This window comes from Cataglyphis hispanica, chromosome 3 (assembly GCF_021464435.1).
Source record: "Cataglyphis hispanica isolate Lineage 1 chromosome 3, ULB_Chis1_1.0, whole genome shotgun sequence".
NCBI classification, from domain to species: domain Eukaryota; kingdom Metazoa; phylum Arthropoda; class Insecta; order Hymenoptera; family Formicidae; genus Cataglyphis; species Cataglyphis hispanica.
Window position 1 is genome coordinate 7,893,477 of NC_065956.1, and position 18,873 is coordinate 7,912,349.

At 34.0% G+C, this 18,873-nt stretch overlaps 1 protein-coding gene across 3 annotated transcripts in view; it reads right to left on the reverse strand.

Moving 5' to 3' along the window:
* Positions 1-18,469, reverse strand: part of LOC126848243 (potassium voltage-gated channel protein Shaker) — a 101,333-nt gene extending 82,864 nt beyond the window's left edge. For 2 of the 3 annotated variants that reach the window (XM_050588993.1, XM_050588992.1), the window contains exon 1: positions 17,480-17,667. In XM_050588993.1, the coding sequence (XP_050444950.1) occupies positions 17,480-17,652 (173 nt within the window). In that variant the 5' untranslated portion in view covers positions 17,653-17,667. Of the gene's footprint in view, positions 1-17,479 lie in introns of all 3 variants that reach the window. The other variant, XR_007687230.1, reaches the window with a different exon arrangement.
* Between the last annotated feature and the right edge of the window lie 404 nt (positions 18,470-18,873).

The window sequence follows — 18,873 nt, forward strand, 5'->3', positions numbered from 1 at the left end:
ATAAAACAGATTAAACATATAAATATCGTTGATCGATGAAAAATTTCTTCTCAGGTTGTTTGGCAAAATTATATAAGAATTATGGAAGAAATTTATATTACCAGAGCTAAAGAAATATACGGACTCACCCATGTTTTGATGTACGAATAAAATTTAGTAGCTTCACTTACCTGTAACAAAGAAATAAAGGTACATTAGCTTCAAAAAATTTATATCTTTTCTTATATATTTTATGTATTTATATTTATATTTAATCATATGTCGGATTTTCTTCATATTTTTTTACCGTTATGGAAAACACTCAAAATTTTATATATATAGTGTATATATAAAATTTATCGACTTGCTGGAGCATCTCATTTGTATTTCCGATGATGCGAAAAAATGTCGAAAAAAAATAATATTTGCTTGAAAGAAGTAAATAAATAAATAAATAAATAAATATATATATATATATATATATATATATATATATATCTTCGTTAGTATCTTTCAATAAACAAAAGAAAAACTTTTTCTTCATTAAAAAGTGATTTGGCATACATTAAAGAATCAACCTCCCCCCCGCCCCTAAAGTTGCCACTAAGACAGTTAGTATATACAGTCGTGCTCATTCATCGCATGATCTTCCAAGCAGATGCGAAAACAGATTCAAGCACACAAGCTAAAAAGCGCGCCATCAATGTGGATAGGGAGGAAAGGGGATGCGAAGCGGGGTAGCGCGATATGTCGCAATGCGTCTTGACGTCACCGACGCGGCTGGTGGGATTCGGGGGTTGAGTGGACGAGGAGTGGGAGTCGATGAGGGGTGTGCAGATGCACGTGCATATTGCCAACGAGCTACTGCGGCCAGCCATCTGTCGGCCGTCGTAATAAAGCGCACCGAAAGCGAACCCAACATTGGTAATTCAACCCTATCACCGTGTGACATGCATTCAAATCGAGACAATTGAAGCGGTCGTGTTTGAGAGATGACATACACACATCATGTGTCTACAACAGCACAATTATTTTTAAAATTAACCATTTTATGTAATTAGAAATTAATCATTTTTATATAATAATTATTTTGTTTTTCAAACATAATAATTATTGCATACATAAATAAAAAGCATTTACAGGATTTATTCATTTCAAGGATTTATAAGTTATAAATGTCTATTTAGTATTTCACACATGTGAAAAAAAAAAACATAATTTTAATTTTTCCTTTTTAATTTATGCTTAGATGATTACAAGGTTTAATATCTTTCTTTAGCGCAAGATGCTATCACTTTTTAATAAAAGAATAAAGTCGAGGGTTTTTGCGCAAAGTCCTGATCGGTTTATTTGACACATACTTCGTTAATCTCGCCGTCGTTTTAATAATCGCACAAAATCGGCAAATACCTCACAAGAAGGTCAAAAGAAAAAGTGGGCAGAATGAATTATTATCGCCCTATAGATCGGAGCATCCGAGACCTATCCCACAGAATTACAACCGCAAAGTTCGCGAGGATAATAGCGTGCAAGCTGGGAAAGATCGATGATCCTGCTCGTTTGGAAACTTGTGCGAATACCGGTGCTTAACGAGAAAAGATAGAGGGTTGAGAATCGTCGTGAAGCGATTGTAAAGGACGAAGCTATTTTGGTCTCGTCTTCTCCGAACAACTTGGTTTTCGACTAAATCGACAATAATGCGTCGAAACGGTGCATGATTAATTACCAGTTTTGTTGCCATAGCGCGTTTTACGAATGTCATCGTTGCGATGAATCCTGCAATTAACTTTCAAATATATTCTACCATATTTCAGCTAACGATATTCGGAAGAAAATTCCTTTTTAATGTATTTATATAATAGTTTAAATGTATTTATATATATATATATATATATATATATATATAATAAATTATAATATTTAAACTATTATATATATATATATATTTATATTTATATTTATATAATAGTTGTATTGTATATATATTGTTGTAAATATAAATATAAATATAAATATAAATATATATATATATATATATATATATTATTGTATTATATATATATATATATATATATATATATATATAATAGTTTAAATGTATTTATATAATAGTTGTTAGCAACGTTATAAATTTAAATATGCGTATCAATAAGCATAGATAACGTAGATTAGCAAAAGATAAATAATTTATATATATATGTATATATATATATATATATATATAATTTATCAAGTATAAAGAATTGTTTGTTTCGTGCAGAAACGCGTAGATGGCTCCACCCATCTCGCAGCAAGGGTGCAACACGTGCACCCTTCGCGATCAATGGTTCTATTGGTAGACCGAAAATTTCGATATTTGTCCAGAATGTCGAAACTTTTCCAACGTTACATTTAATTTTCAGCACAATCAACATCGGTAAAAAAGTTTTGATAAAATTTGATTTTATTTTCAATCGATATTTTTTTTTTTTTTTTATTCTCCACAGTAATGTATAACAATTTGTGAATAAATTAATAATTTTAAATCGTTTCTCATTTTTCATTCGAAGCAAAGTAAATTTTATTGATTTATAATCGATCACCTGGTACATCCCTTAAAGATTTCAAACATTTTAATACAACTTCGAGGAATTTATATCGAAAAGATCTGCGATGTCGAAAGGCGATCGACCCTGCATCCACTCGCGAGCAATAACCTTTAACACCCTCTCGCGATGAGCCGCTGCACGCATATGCGTGTCAGCTTTACACCGTGTGTGTGCGTGCGCGTGTGGAACCGCGGCTGGCACCCACATTGTTTCACAATGAAAATCATGAATGAACGTAATCTTTTCGATATCCGAATATCGATTGCCGAGCTTTGCCCTGCGTAAAAGGATAAAATATTCCATGGCATCTCACAAATAATAACAAATTAATTAATTGTGGATGGCTAAACGTTTACCTACATCGACGTTAAATAATGAGAATGAGATGAAAAGTGAAATGTGAGAGATTTGTTTTCAAAAAAACTCGTCTCGATTTTCACGATAAATATTGTTAAAGGTAAATATTCTCTCTTGATAACAGAGAAAGAGAAAGATTGCTATTGCTGTCATTTAATCATTCAATAAATCGGTATCTAACCGTTTGCTCGTGAGATAAACGATAATATTATTATGTCTTAAGAACACTATTGATGTTGCTTTCAAGAGTGTATCTGATTCATCTGTACTCAGTTTGTTTGAAAATTACTAGTAGATCTCAGACCATAGCTATCCATTAGCAGACTCGGCGCAGCTGTACATTGCATGCGGCGTGCACGATGAAATTGAGTTAACATCAGAGGCAAACTTCCCTCGGGGACTACTTATGATGATGATAGCGAAGACGATGTCGACGATGATGGAGACAATGAGATGATAATACCCAAGTGGCGTTATAAAGTTCAGTGACAATCTAAGCGCGACTTACTAACTCTTCTAATAAATAATGATTCGTCTCTATAATTTATCTTTACAATTTGTATTTCTAAAAACAATCGTAAACAATTCAAAAATCTTTTAAGTTTTCGATAAATTTATATTGATATCTAAACTTATTAATTGTGACAAAATTGATTCTTCGAAAGTATAGCTTAAAGCTTAAATATTATTACTTTTACAACATATAAAAAATATGTAATGTGATGGAAAAATACGTTTTAAAAAGAATCGAAGTGTTATCATCGCATCATGTCGTGTATCGTGCAAATCATCACGACACGTTGATTGCGAGCATGCCGTGTCGATCATTCGAGCTCGATCTCGGAAATTTCGTACACGCGATCGCGTATCGACCAGCATGCGGAAACGTCGCAAACTTTTCGCTTGGAAAGAACCACAAAATTTTTGATGAATCTATATTATAACCACATTCGTTGTCCAATGACATTACATATCATTTTATCGTAAATGTATTATACTTTTTTGAGAGAGTCCTCTTCTGATTATAATATCCAAGAATATTTTTTAAAGAATATATTATTTCATTTACTGCTTCACTCTGCGTTAAGCTAATATTTCTTCCATTCATCGGGACTTTTGCAATTTCAATAATTGCAATCAATTCGAAGTACAATAATTTTCAAGTGGCATCTGATAGAGATACAGACAATGGCACTTCATGTGGTTAGAATCTGTTGCTCCGATTCGGCGATTCATTAAATACGATAAGTGATCAACGAATACGATATCAAATGCTCGCATTAAAAAAAATGGATAGCAATTTTATCTCTCGATCAGATAAATTCTCCTCACATGCTGCTATTTTATATTTATTACTTTATATATATTTCATAAATATTCTACTCATCCTAATGTTTAACTTCTTTGATTTATTTATATAGTTGAAAAAAAGTAGCGAATGCCAACATTGGCCAGATAAAACACAATTGAGAAGTGATGAAATAATCGTCGTGTAGATTAAAACGATGCCAATTGAGTGGCAAGGAAATTTGCCAAATTCGATCGATTTATAAAACGGCAAACATAGATGACTCAGACCGCAAGATGACTTTTTCATTGCTACCTTCATTTTCTCGCGTCGCTCCTTTCTTTCTTTTCACAAACTTTCTTTTCAACCATCGAGTGGTAAAACTTTTTCACTGCAGCAAATTGTGTCCGCTGTGTGTGAAGATCCTATATCTAGTTTAACAAGAAGATATTCAGGATTCTTTCCACATACTTCTTACTCTCTTCTCTTCCTCCCTTCCTCCCTTCTCTCTCTCTCTCTCTCTCTCTCTCTCTCTCTCTCTCTCTCTCTCTCTCTCTCTCTCTCTCTGTTCACATTACATCCAATGTTGATGAGCTTCATCATATATACAAAAAATCGTTTTAAAATATAAATATATAATAATTATTTTTTATGTATTTTAATGTGTTGAATGTAAAGTTGTTAATAGGTTTCCCCATTCTAATATAATTAAATATATCTGTTAAATTGTATCTTTTTACATGTTTTACATATTTTAAATGTTATAAGCTATAATAATATATACTGCGCTGCTAATTCTAAAATTTCCACTAAAAGAAAATAATTTATTTTTATTTATTTCTGCATAAATATGTACGTGTGTATAATTATGTACATATTATAACATCTTGTATTTACTCTCCAATGAATTTACTTTAATACTTTTTTTATATGTAAAATAACGAGATAAATTAATTAATATAAAGAATATTCGTGTATATATGACTGCCTTTAAAAAAAGATATGTAATTATCCTTGCACTTTGTAAGTGCAATGTCGCAACTTGTACAAAGATAGAATCATCAATCATTTCTTTACTCATTATACTGTAAAAAAGTAGCAAATATTTTAGTGAAAAAGTGAATACTTTACATCGTATTTCATATTTTATGTCGCGACTCGTCAAAATAAATTGTAAGATATTTCGTAAATTATTGATATTTTTATGATTCTATCTCAATGTTTTTAAATAAAAAATTAAAAAAAAAATATATATATATATATAAAATGATATACATAGTTTTTATTAAAAAATTGAAGATAATCCTCAAATCTCGGAAGCGTTTCCATTTGGAATTGTGTTAGCCATAGAATATATATAAATATACATATACATATATGCATATGCGTGTACTTGTACGTGTGTACTTTCCACATTTTATATTTTATTACGGATCGACCAGTTCTGACATATTACTAATGTTTCAATTTTGAACACTTTCTAAACCGTGGTGCTTGACTCCAATTGGACAAAAGTTAAAAATTTCGACGAGGATATAAACCGATGTTTTTAGTCATTCCAACGGTTATCCGGCGGAAAGAGTTAACGAGCGTATAATAAAACGCACAGATGACAATTACCGGTGACAATTACCGTTTCGAGACAAACAAAGAAACTAATAAAACATTTTTCTGCTTCCGCATTGTCTTTAATAAGTCTTGTTATATCCCTCGTTAAACATTTAGATCCTTTATTTAACAATAAAAAAGTGTTCTATAAATATTAATGTAACCGAAGTGAGAATTTCAATAATTAAAATATATACCAAAATAATTATATATATATATATATATATATATATATATATATATATATATAATTATTTTATATATATATAATCTATTTATATTATTATTATTATTATTATTGTTATTGTTGTTGTTATTATATAATAATTCTCACAATAACAATAATTCTCCAATATATTTAAGCTTGAAACAAGATATGATGACCTCGCTCATCAAATTACAGAGAATCTATTACATACGAATAAAAAATCTGTGAAATAGATATTTCCCACATAAAAAGTATCCTACAAATAGAGAAATGGTAATTAATTTCATTACTATTTCAGTAGCAATTAATACGTTTTCTCAAACTGTTCTTTTTTTTTCCTTTTTTTCCATATTCGGTTTCTTCTTAATGACATCCTTAATTGCAACGAAAATTTTATATCAACAACCTACAAGTTAAATCGCCAAGAAATTTATTACAGCATAAAAACTATATTCGCCCTAGAGTTTCAGCTTCTAACTTTAATTACAGATACGAGGTGATGGATGAAGATTGCAAGATTGCTGTTACATCAGGTCCATTCTTTTTAGCTTACAAGATATACTGTGCTATTCCCGTTTTGCCTTCTCTCTTGAAAAATTAAATACAATATTTATTATTTCAAGCATTACAAATTGTCATTTCGTTTAAATCTCCCAGCAGAAATTTAACGACTTCACGTCTACGATTTATTTCTGCGCAGTCTCGCTACTCGGTATTAATTAGGCGATTCACGCAGCAGACCTATTAACTATGCGGCTTTTATTTTTCTTGACTATGGTGCATAACTGCGTAATCGCCCGGGAAAATCCGTAAGAACATTACACGCGAGAGCGCAGCAACACGTGGCACGTTATAACACTCGCGTCTCTTCAGAGTCGACCGATTTGGCAAGCTGCTTCCTGACGCTCGCGGGGATGGAGAACCGAAGAATGGACGAGAGGGGTAATTGGATTAACCTCGCCCAGTCCTTTCCGATCTCTTAAGTCTCGCGACCGAGGAACTTAAGTGACCGCATTCGGAAATGTCAGCGGAGATTTCCGTTGCCGGGGCCTCTGGCAGCGAGTTAATCGAAAACCTTAGTTTCTCATGCCAAGGAGATAACCCTTCCGAGTATCTTCGAAATTCAAGAAGAGGGCCGACAAAAAAGACACGTGTCCTAAAGAATATCTAGTGTTCCGTTAAATTTATTGTTAGCATTTCAATAATTATTTGTCACTTTGTCATTAAACAATTTTATATATTAAAAGATTTCTTTCAAATTATTTTCTTACAAAAGATTTCTTACAAATTATTTAAACATTTTCTACCAAATATTGTAACTGTGAAAAATTCTTCACATCATAATATTATTTTGTATATAATAATCATTATTGATTATTTGTTATATAATTTTTTTTTCGCTGCTCTCCACTTTTTTTTTGCTACTATTAACAGGGAAACAATAGCTTCGATTATACACGCTGGGATTCTCAGGCCGCTGAAACCAAGGTAGATTATGCTATACGATCCGTGACAATGCGTCAATATTAGTTCGCCACGACACCGCTTTGTGCACAGCCTACTTGCCGCGGGAAAGAATATAAAAGGCTATTGAGTGTCCACTATGCGCTAAACTCTACACCACGATGTTATACGCGTATTTATCATGTGGTTGTATGCGTATATATTTCGCATATGTGTATACCATTTGTTGTTTCACGAGCAGCTGCATCACGCAACGCACCGCTCGGTACGGATTAGGCTGTTTTAATGCGTTCGACGAGACAGACATGCATACGAGATATCTACGAAAAATATCGCATCAAAAATTACAAATTCAACGAGGATAGATTAATATTGAACTACAGAGTCACTAAACATTTTTACTTGCGGATAAACTAATCGGAAATGTCACTTTTGTGACTTAATAATTCACGCCGAGAATTATTCTGCGATTTTCGAAAAAAAAATCTCGTATATGTATATCAATTTTGAAAAAAATTCATGAAGTATTTCGTGATTTTAGAAATTCTTCTGAGCGTCATAATTTGGCAATTCTCCCAAAAAGGCCATCCAAAAGGACGTCTATCGATCCTTGAAACACATCTCGAACCCTCCTCTTTATTACAGGAAAAGATAGATATCCGCCTATATGTACACTCGCAAACTGTAGAGGATAGTTGTTCCATTTATAGATCCATTTCTTTTTAGTGAAAACTTGATGTATTTGTGTATGTGCGTAGCTATGTGTGGATGATATATTCAATATTCTCAAAGTAATATTTTTTCTTATATGTTTTTCTTATATGAAATAATATTTTTCGCTTATTCTTTCAAAATTAAAATACGTAGACAAAATTAAAATAAAAATAGCTTTCCCTCAAATATTATATTATATTGTATTTTTTATCACATGTGCATGCTTGGTATTCAAACTATTTAAAATTCAACTTTAGAAATATGGATAATTAAATAACTTAAATATGAAGGATTTTTCGAGTTTTATTTACCTGTTTTAATTACATTGACGATAAACAATAAATACTTTTATACAATATTTAACCATCATCGATATATAAATGGAAAGTAAATAAAAATATTTTTAATAAAAAGAAAAACACATATCAATTATTACAATAAAAACTAAGAAAATTCTTCAGTTCGTTGAAACATAAATCCTTTATATCTATCTGAATTTTCCTTTTTCAGACAGCTGATTTCAGATAGCTGTTTTAAGAAATATAATTTTAAGAGAGAATTTATATGATTAATATAATATTTGTTATCATATTGCCATGACTTTTATAATTTATTTTTCAAATTAAAAGAAGTTATTGTATATATTCGCCACAAATAATATACAAGCTGACTATATGAACTGCGGAACGTAAAAGTTCACGAAAACTTTAAATTAAGAACGAATGCAAGGAGAACACGGAAGGAACAGTCGAGAAATTTGTCCCAAGCATTCCTGACCTGTGCCGAGAAGACTTGTAATACTTAATATTTAAAACGTGCACGTATTTCCTACTCAGGCAAAGAAGACAGAGAGAAGAGTAGATAATTAAAGACAGCAGAAAAATGTTTGGAATACTGAAATTGTTGTTTCAAATAGTTCGCAGTATTTTATAAAAAAAAAAAACAAAAGAAAAACTACAATTGTATAGAATATTCTAATAATAGACCCACGTTGTACGTGTACATACATCTAATATATATGTATACATATAAGTATGTGAAAACGTATAGGCCCATTACATTACCCTCTACTCACGTTTAGCGAATAACTTAATGGAATACAATACGACAGCCTGTTCCGTGCTCGCAATAAGTATATACCGTTTTATTTCATACGTAGACAGGATCAATAAAGTTATAGTCCCTCGCGAAATATCCTATGTGGATAAATCTACGTTCCGGACGGCCGATCGAGCAGAAAAATACTCGTGCAAATATCGATGACATTGTTACAACTCGAGCGAGAAAAAAAGCGAGAAAGAACATGTGACAGGGGAAAAAAATGAATTCCTATACACGTGATCGCGTATCGAAATGCAATGAATGCAGCGATAGCGCTGGAGTCCCTCGCGCTTTCTAGAAAGCGCAGTTAAAACATGATTGAGACATTGAAATATATAACAAAAATGATTCTAATAGATAAAATGATATATATATATATATATATATATATATATATATATGTATATATGTGCTATTATATTTTTCAATCTGTCTCGCGTAGCAGATCCATTATTTCAAAATCTCTATTATTTTAGTCTCTAGTCAAATAAATGAATCTTTAGAATTAAATAAAATTAAAGTAAAATCTTCATTGAAATAAATAATATTGTAAATAATTTATGATGCATAAATATTTAATAAAGATTGTGCAAAAACATTGCACGAATAAAAGCAAGAAATTGAGTAATCATCCATCCGAGAAATACACATTTAGTACAATGTTTCGATTCGAACTTGTTAGAAATCTACGAATGGAAAAATTTAGTAAGTCTCTATAGAATCAAATTTATGAAGCAAAGGACACGTGGAGTAATAAAAGAGTTCCTAAAAAAATTAAGAGATCTTAATTAAATTTAAAACCTAAGGGAATCTCTTTGATCTCCAAGAATTTTATATTCCCTTAATTATCTCGAGATTCGAGAGAATTAAGAATGAAGTAGAAGCTCCGCTTGTATCTGATTTTCTGATTTTAACCCCGACGAGAGTATATCTTCATAATTTTATCCCGAAATTTCTCAATAATTTTTCTGACAAACACCGATGTTTCATCGTCGAAAAAAATATCTACTACATTCGCTCGGCTTGACTCAATAACGAAAAGTTGCAAATATAATAATTTTGTAATCTAATATATTCTGGCAAGCTATCGAACACTTTTTTTCTCACTTTGCAACTCCTAAAGTTTACAAAAGACACGCAGTAACCGCCGCCTATGCAGTCTATTAAACATAGATAGGAGTACCGCATTGCCGTGAATCGGTGCAAGGTAGTGTTAGAGGTTTGCTGCGCGCCATGCCCGATCTCTCTGCACCAGGGGTTCTCCAGGAATCCAACCCCAAATGTTTCTTCCCCAAATTATTACATACCGCGTTAAATTTTTAATCAAAAAAAAAGGAAGACAAATTGATGACGTCGTCCCACATGATCTTCATCTTTAATCATTTTACCTTATTAAATCATTAACGACTTGCGTTTTAAACGAAAAAATAACAGATTGATTTAGAATAGGCCTATAAAATTTAGATTCATTTTTTTTTTGTGTTTTTTTTTGTGTAAAAATTGTGTTTCACAATTTTTACAATTAATCCTCATTTTTTTTCTTCTTTTATATCTAGCATAAAAATAATTTGAGATTGAGCAATCACACAATGGTTAGCGTCAGAGATAAAAGATATTATACCATTTCTTGAGAACCACTGAAACATGAACGACCGTGCAGGAAGAGAGAAAGAGGGAGAGAAAGATTCTACGTACACACACACTATAGCGAACACGCTGTATAGGTGCGCTGCATAATGATAGTAACAAAGCTCTGCTGCGAGTTCGGTGTCGGGTCGCAGCCTCGCTCTTGCCCTCGGCCTCGTTCGTTATTCTTAACGTCATCACGACCGCAGTCAAATCTATGCGTGTCCACCGTCTATCTCCTTCAGTACCGTTTAACGTCACCAATTCACCGCGTTTGAATTTATCCGCTGCTCGTTTCTCACGCTCTTCTCTTTTTCAAAAATTTTACGAGCGCGATCTTTTACGAAGTTATACTAATCCGTAATATTATAATAACAATTCTAATAAAAAAAAGAAAAAAAAAAACAAGAAATTTCATAGTAAATTTCTCGAGTTTTTTAAAAATATATTTTTATGTTCAATTAATAAATACATTTCCTTCGTGTAAAAGAAAACGCTGTTTGGAAAATCTTTTACGAAGTTATACTAATCCGTAATATTATAATAACAATTCTAATAAAAAAAAGAAAAAAAAAAACAAGAAATTTCATAGTAAATTTCTCGAGTTTTTTAAAAATATATTTTTATGTTCAATTAATAAATACATTTCCTTCGTGTAAAAGAAAACGCTGTTTGGAAAATCGTTTCACAGATTAAATGATTAAATAACGATGCTCATCAGCATTGTTTCTTTCACCGTACCAATTATCGAAGTATTGATGTGGCGAGCGATTTAAATTCCCTGTCATACTCGCTTATGTGTATCTGCCCGTGTGTATATATTTATAGAAATTCTTACACGCACGCGCTATTATACCGGGATAAGTATGCGAGGACACATTATTTAAATATATCGAGCGCACTTATCACACGCATTGAAGTCTATCACATTAAATCCATACAGAGAAGAAACTGACAATTATCGACGCTCTCATATTCTCGCTCAGTCATTATGGCAATGTACATTTTCTAACTACGCTAGTATTACGTAAGCGTGAATCTCGGTACACAAAAGCGAGAGTTGCACATCCGTATTTGACGTTAAATATGCATAGAAGGATATATACGCGTCAAAGCATACATCCGGAGACGGCTAAGACAGAACGGTAAGCCAGAAAGCGCAATCTAGCTCTCTCTTCCGAGCGCGGGATCGCAACAGGTGCTTAGATACTGTTACACAAGATACCTGGTGGTGTGCGGTCAGATTCAGGAAAAGCTTCGTCACACCTCCTCCCCTCCCCCCCTCCCTCCCCTCCACCCCGGTCATGACCCTCTCACCTTCGATGACGGAACGTAACGAGGATCCGCGATGGCCACTTCTTACGTCAGTAAGCGGATCAGCGCTCGCTTTCGAGCCGCATCCACGTTTCCCTAGCGCCGTACAGTCGAGATGAGTTTATTTCAGCGCGCTGGAAATTGCGCTGCACAGTCTCGTGTCATCCCTGAATAAGGACGGGCAGAAGCCGCTACCGCGCGAGATGTCGCGCGACAAGCTTTTGCAAACACGTAAATAGGCTAAGAGATACGACTGTTGACACCGATGTCAACAATTACGGACGGTCGCTCGAAAAATGTGCTTTCGTACATAAATCACGTCTACTGCGATGGAGGAGAAAAATTTGCGCGACAAAAAAAAAAAACACACAACTGCGATGAAATAAATATATTTTACATGGTGCCCGAATAATGGTCGTAATAATGCGATAACAGCTGTAATATTTTATGCCAACAATAATAAGTAAAGACCAAAAGGTGTTTAAGGTATCGATAACTATGCATCACTCTTTCTTATCCCGCAGACCGATCTCTACGCGTGTTCGCGCTTACAAAAGTGATTATGTTCACATACATGATAAGGCGCGCGAGTAAACAGATATGAGGTATCGCAAAGTAGCACGGCGCAAAAGAACTCTCGGATATCAAGATTTTATGAACGTTAAGGGTCCATAAAAATAAATTAATGACATATAAAATCCTTTGTGTTTACTTATTCTTGCTGTAACGTATATCACCAAACATTGATCCATATTTTAACAAAAAAATTATTATACAAAATAAATCAATAAAAATTAGTACGTAGTACATATGATGAGGAATCTTCCGTGTATATTATTTCTAATAACTAGAGAAAAATGTGACATCCATTATACTAATACCACGTTATTTTTTATCGTGTATATTTAAATGTATATCTTGAAATAACGGAGCTAATGTTGCTCGAATAAATTTATTGCATATATATTGCCATTTAGATTTTCCTCAAACAAATAAGGACAAATATAATTTTACACATAAAAAAATAAATTGTTATTTCAAAAGTGATGTCAAGCTCAATTGGCGAAATTCAACTCAATTCGTGAAAACTGTGCCATTTAGCTCTTGATGACGGTTGACATGAGAGGGTGTATGAATGAAATTTATGGCGACGAAAAATACAGAGTACACTCTGCTCTGACTAATGCCATATTCAAGTGCAATTTGACGCGAGCATTTATACTAATCATATCGTGTTTACCTTGTTACATGAGCTTGTCTTTGAAACAATGTTTACTATTCATCACGACATCTGTATGCATGATATTCGATAACAAACATTACTATATTTCAATTATCGGCATAATTGAAAAGTTACATTATAAAATAAAGCGTATCAATTATCTTACATTATTTGATAATTTTGAAAGAAGAGATCATTATATCTTTCTCTCTCACTTTCTCCTTCTCTTTTTCTCTCTTCTATTATTTCTCCCATGTCCCGGTTATCTCAGCTTTCGTTGCGTGTGCGCTGTATATATTTATGACAATATGTATGTAGCGTTATTTTTATTATATCTTCTCGTGACACATCGATCGCAATAATAGAGCGATTAATAGTAACGAAACGCGGCTGTGCAAACGACTCGCTCATTCCGCGCTATTATTAATCAATTGAACGTCCCACTTATGGTTTTATTCCGGCCACGTATACCGGGTGCTTCAAGCAAATCTCGTCGAGTTTCGAAAGCATGTGACACGGAACAAACATTAATATAAATGCAAACGAGTTCTTATCTAAAAATTTGCGATAATCCTTTTGAATCACCCGGTATATCAAGCAATTTGCTTAAAAAGAAACGCTTCAGAAAATCCGCACGAATAATGTCAAGAGCACACGAAGGGAAGATAAATTCTCCCATAAGGGACTTACAAGCGACGAATCTTGAAACGTCGCAGCAAAGAGAGATATTCTTCATAATAAAATCGAGCAGGATTTTATTTATTATAAAAATTGTAGTAAATATCAGAGACGAATTTTCATGGATTCTGAAATACAAATTCGATCATGCTCGCGCTGAGCATGAAAGTCTAAGATTCCAAGCCTGCAATCTCTACAGATTTGAATTCACCGTTCTGAAATCTACAGTCCTGGCTTCAGCAAATCTTTGGATTCAATACGCGAGACTTATTTATGTCTCGATGCGCTTGATATCAAAACAGAATTGTGCGATTATTCGACGATTCTACTAGGAGGTACGCTACCGACACGGTAGCAACTGCTTTATAAGTCAGTTATTGATAATATTAAATATATTAAATAAGTATGTTAAAACATTCTTGTGGCTCTATTCAATTCGCTCTTCTTCCAATAATATCCATTAATATTAAATGAATATCGTTATCGATCGCGTATGAATAAATGGATGTTAAAGTAAACTTCGTAACGCGCGGAACTGTTTGCGGGGAAATAATAAAGAGCGCCGGAACCGCTCGAGGATGGACAAACGCATAGATTTTCACCAAGTTCTAATGAGAGACAAATGCGGAACACGAGATGCACTGTTCAATTTTCGTCGATAGATGCGTAAATCTGATTTTCCAGCCTCTCGCAATTTCCGGCCGCGGAAAGGAACAAATTCACCGGCTGTCGAATGTTTTCGACGTATCTATCGTTGGCATCTATCATGCTAATCTGCAGTAACCAATGATCATTCTATAATCTTTCCGTTTTCTCTCACTCAATTTTTAAAAAATATCAAAATATTCCTATATCTACTGTAATTCCATCGATAAAATCAGATCTAAAGATTGAACATTCATATGTGAGAAACTCCATAAAAGTGAAAAATTACAAAATGTTTTCGATATTGATTTGATATTTTATAACAGCGTTCAAGTCGTTTTTCGCGCAAAACGAGAAAAAAAGAAAGCGCGTATTCTTTTTCTGCAATCTTTTTTTTGCTATTTCCGCAGTAATCATACTGCACCCACGCAAACGTTTGAATCGTCAAAGACGAGATGAAGCAAAGCTCACATCACGTACCATCAGCTGATCACTAGATCGCAATTATAAAATGAAATAAATTTCAATCTGAAGATCAGTTTTAGTCTATTTAAATTACTTAAAAAGATCATTTTTTCACAAAATTTAAAATTTACGATGTTTAAAAAAAAATCATCTCTGATTTTCGTAAACCATTCCTGCTGAATTCGTGCTTTTCCGGAATATTTTGTGTTTTTTTTTGCTGCTCGATATAAAAGGAATAAATATATTTATGCCATCATCGTCACGAACAGTCAACGATTGAATAATTATGTAATATCTTTTAACAATATACGAAAGTGTATGCCCAAATTGATTTTATTCGCCATATTGTTTTTGCAGTTTACAATCGAACTGCTCAAAACGCAATTGTACATATTCTCGAGAATCTTCGAGGATAAGAACATTTATTCAATCTTCCGTCATCATTGAAATTCCACGCGGAATAAAATCGCTCACGGGAATTGCTCACCTACTCGAAGAATCTAACATTTGTCAGCATCGAAAGCGACTTTTTAGACGGAGAAACGAGGATCGTTTCTTCACCGTTCAGCTTGAAATTAAACGGTAAACGAGATGGCGTCATACATTCTTATCGTATTTTAAACTATAAAGATGAATAAAGAGAGAAATGGAAATTTAAGAAATGCTGCATAAATATATAGTAAAACTACATGCATATGCAGTGTTTATAGATCAAAGAAATCATGAAAAAAAATTGTGCAAAATTAAAAACGATGTATAAAACAATTGAGAAAAATTATATTATTATTAATATAAAATTAATAATTTTTGCTAATAATAATTAATATTATATATTGTATTCTAAGAGTAGATCAGAAATCTAAGCAAACGCGCAAAAAAAATATAATAGACTTCTTTGCGGCTACGTCTGTCTGGACCGTACAATTTGAGTTGCCGTGATTTCGAGAGGCGGAATCGACCGACGTACTTAGACTAACGAATCTACTTGAAGAAGAGGTAGCGAATATCTAACAATAAGTGAGAAGCGGCGAAACTCGCAAATTGCAAAAATAGACGCGAGATGTGAAGCAGTGAACAACAGACAGAGTTGTCCAGAGCAACTCAAGCGACGATGGAAGAACAACGGAAACAACAATGGAATGAACTGTTTCTCGACAGCATAGTTTGTCATCTTACTATTATCATCATGCAAAGTTCTGATTGTACTTCGGCAAAAGATAAAGAAATTAATTTATCTTTCATAAAAATTTAACATATTACATATATAAAATTGTAACAATAATTATGTATGTAATAATTTGTTAAATTAAAGAATTTATTAAATAATGAAAGATATAAAACAAAAATTAGTAGATCGAAAAAGCCACTATGTAAAACGAAGTAGATTACACGTAGAAAAAAGTTTTCTTGGCTGTTTCTAATAATATAAGTATATTTTTTTGCTTTTCTTCATATTTTCTTTTCTTTAGAAAATATTTTTATATAATTTAAATATTGTATATGTATAAAATACAAAAAATGTATTTCTACTCTCAGAGTTGATTTTTATTTTACTGTATATCAAAACTTTTTAAATAAATACTTCAATTAAAAAATGTAAAGTTATTAACATAAATAAATAAGAATTTTCCAAATAAATAATTTTTTTTAAAGTAAAATTTTGTTGTATTAAGATATTTTTTTTTATTGTTAGTGTAAGAACATATAAGATACTTTAAAAAATATCTTGCTATATAAATATCAATATCTAGCATCAAACAGCTGACTCAAATTAAATGTCATTTCTTTCATACTCTGGAACTCCAGGACACTTGTGAAAAATTTACGCGGCAATCAAATCTCGGACGAGAATGACAGGAAACGAGCGTAAAGAAGTGCGATGTCTATGCGCGAGGCAACTTCTTTTTCTTTTCTTTCGCTGCGACAAGCCGTGTTTGCTCTCGTCGGCCCTTCAACGGGCAAATCGAACCCATCGAATTTCAATCATCTTGCATTTGCCTTGTTACTCCAACGAGTATCATCGATAACCTTCAACGACAAACCGTTCCAATATTTCCCGTGGTTAATTTTCGAGAACGCGATAATATTTCATCCGCGTATTTAATTGAAAAAAATATCAATCTATTTATAGTAATATTTTTATACCATAAAGTAAAATGGAAACTGCGCGCGCATATACAACGAGGTTGCTAAGAAAATGCTTTAGGATCAAATACACTTACTGATTGAGCGTTCGATCGTTGCTGCCGGTGGTCGCTGAACCCTGCACCCCAGAAGCGGCAGCGGCGGCGGTGGACCCCGAATCGTGGTGCCTCCGTTCCTTGTGGACGATGCCCATCAGCTTCATCCACGGGTTGTTGGCCGCATGGGTGCCCATGCCGCCGCTCTGCCACATTGCGCTCGCCAGCCTCGCTCCTTACGCGGGAGCCCGATCCGGGCTCCGACTTGTTCACAAACCTAGCCGCGAGCGGCCTTTCTTGCGAAGGACTAACGTCCTTCTCCGTTTCGTTCTGTTCCGTCGGATTGATTTCCTCCGACGGAAGCTCCTCGCTCCTCTTCGCGCCTCGTGCGATTCGCGCAACGAGCTTGGAACGTCCTTGATTCTTTTCAGGACGCTGTGTCGCGAGAACACAGACGAGCGTCGTGAACGAGACGCGCGATTCAGTACCGTGGTCCTGCGAATCTCCCTCGAGTTGAGTCACTCCTAAGGTAAATACTTCTACGTCCTTGCGGGGGCCCACACGGCGCACCTGCAGCTCCACTAATCCTGGGTAGGTGCGAGGTGCCCTGCGCGTAGGCCCCGTAGGCTCCCTAGCCCGGCCTCCGAGCACCTCCACCATCTAATCCTTCGTTTCGTCACAAGGCTTTGCCGGCCCCGCACCCTCCTGCCTCCACCTGGATATACCACTGTAGCCGGTTTATGTGCACTCACACTCGCACTCGCACTCGCACTCGCGTTTCCTCACGCCCGATCTCGCCGTGACGTCGCCCGAGACGTCGCTCTCGGAACTTCCCGTCGCTCTTTTCCGATGTCTTGCTTTCCGTCTGGTGAACGTCAAACCACCGACTGAACGAGGGAGATTGGCAAAGTTAGTGAGATAACGATAGATCGAGATTCGTCGAATTTTGCGGTAAAAGAGATTACAAGCTTTCGAGCACTGATGAAATGCTGGATTGGTTCTCTCTCAGAGAGAGCCTCTAATTGATCGGGTGCTATAGAGTATTGCATCTCGTGTGGCTGCCATAATAAAATATCCAATAAATTCTAACTCTCGAAAAATTCTATTTTGCTTGTTTCTAGGCAGATCTCTAGACAGTAATGATTATCCGCCATACATAGTTGTATTTCGATAAAAAATCATTGTGTGCTAGTTTCAACTATAGTAAAAATTATCGATCATATTTATAAGTGTGCGTAAATATCTCCTCTCGATAGTAAATTTTTCATCGATGTAGAAATTCAATCTCGTATTGTAGCAATTTATTTTTATGTTTGATTTTTAATCTAAAAATTAAATTGGAGCATCATATAAAATAGCGAGACAATTTCGAAAAGAAACTATTCGAATCGAAAGAAATCAAATTATCTCTTTACTCGCGGGATCTCCGTCTCATT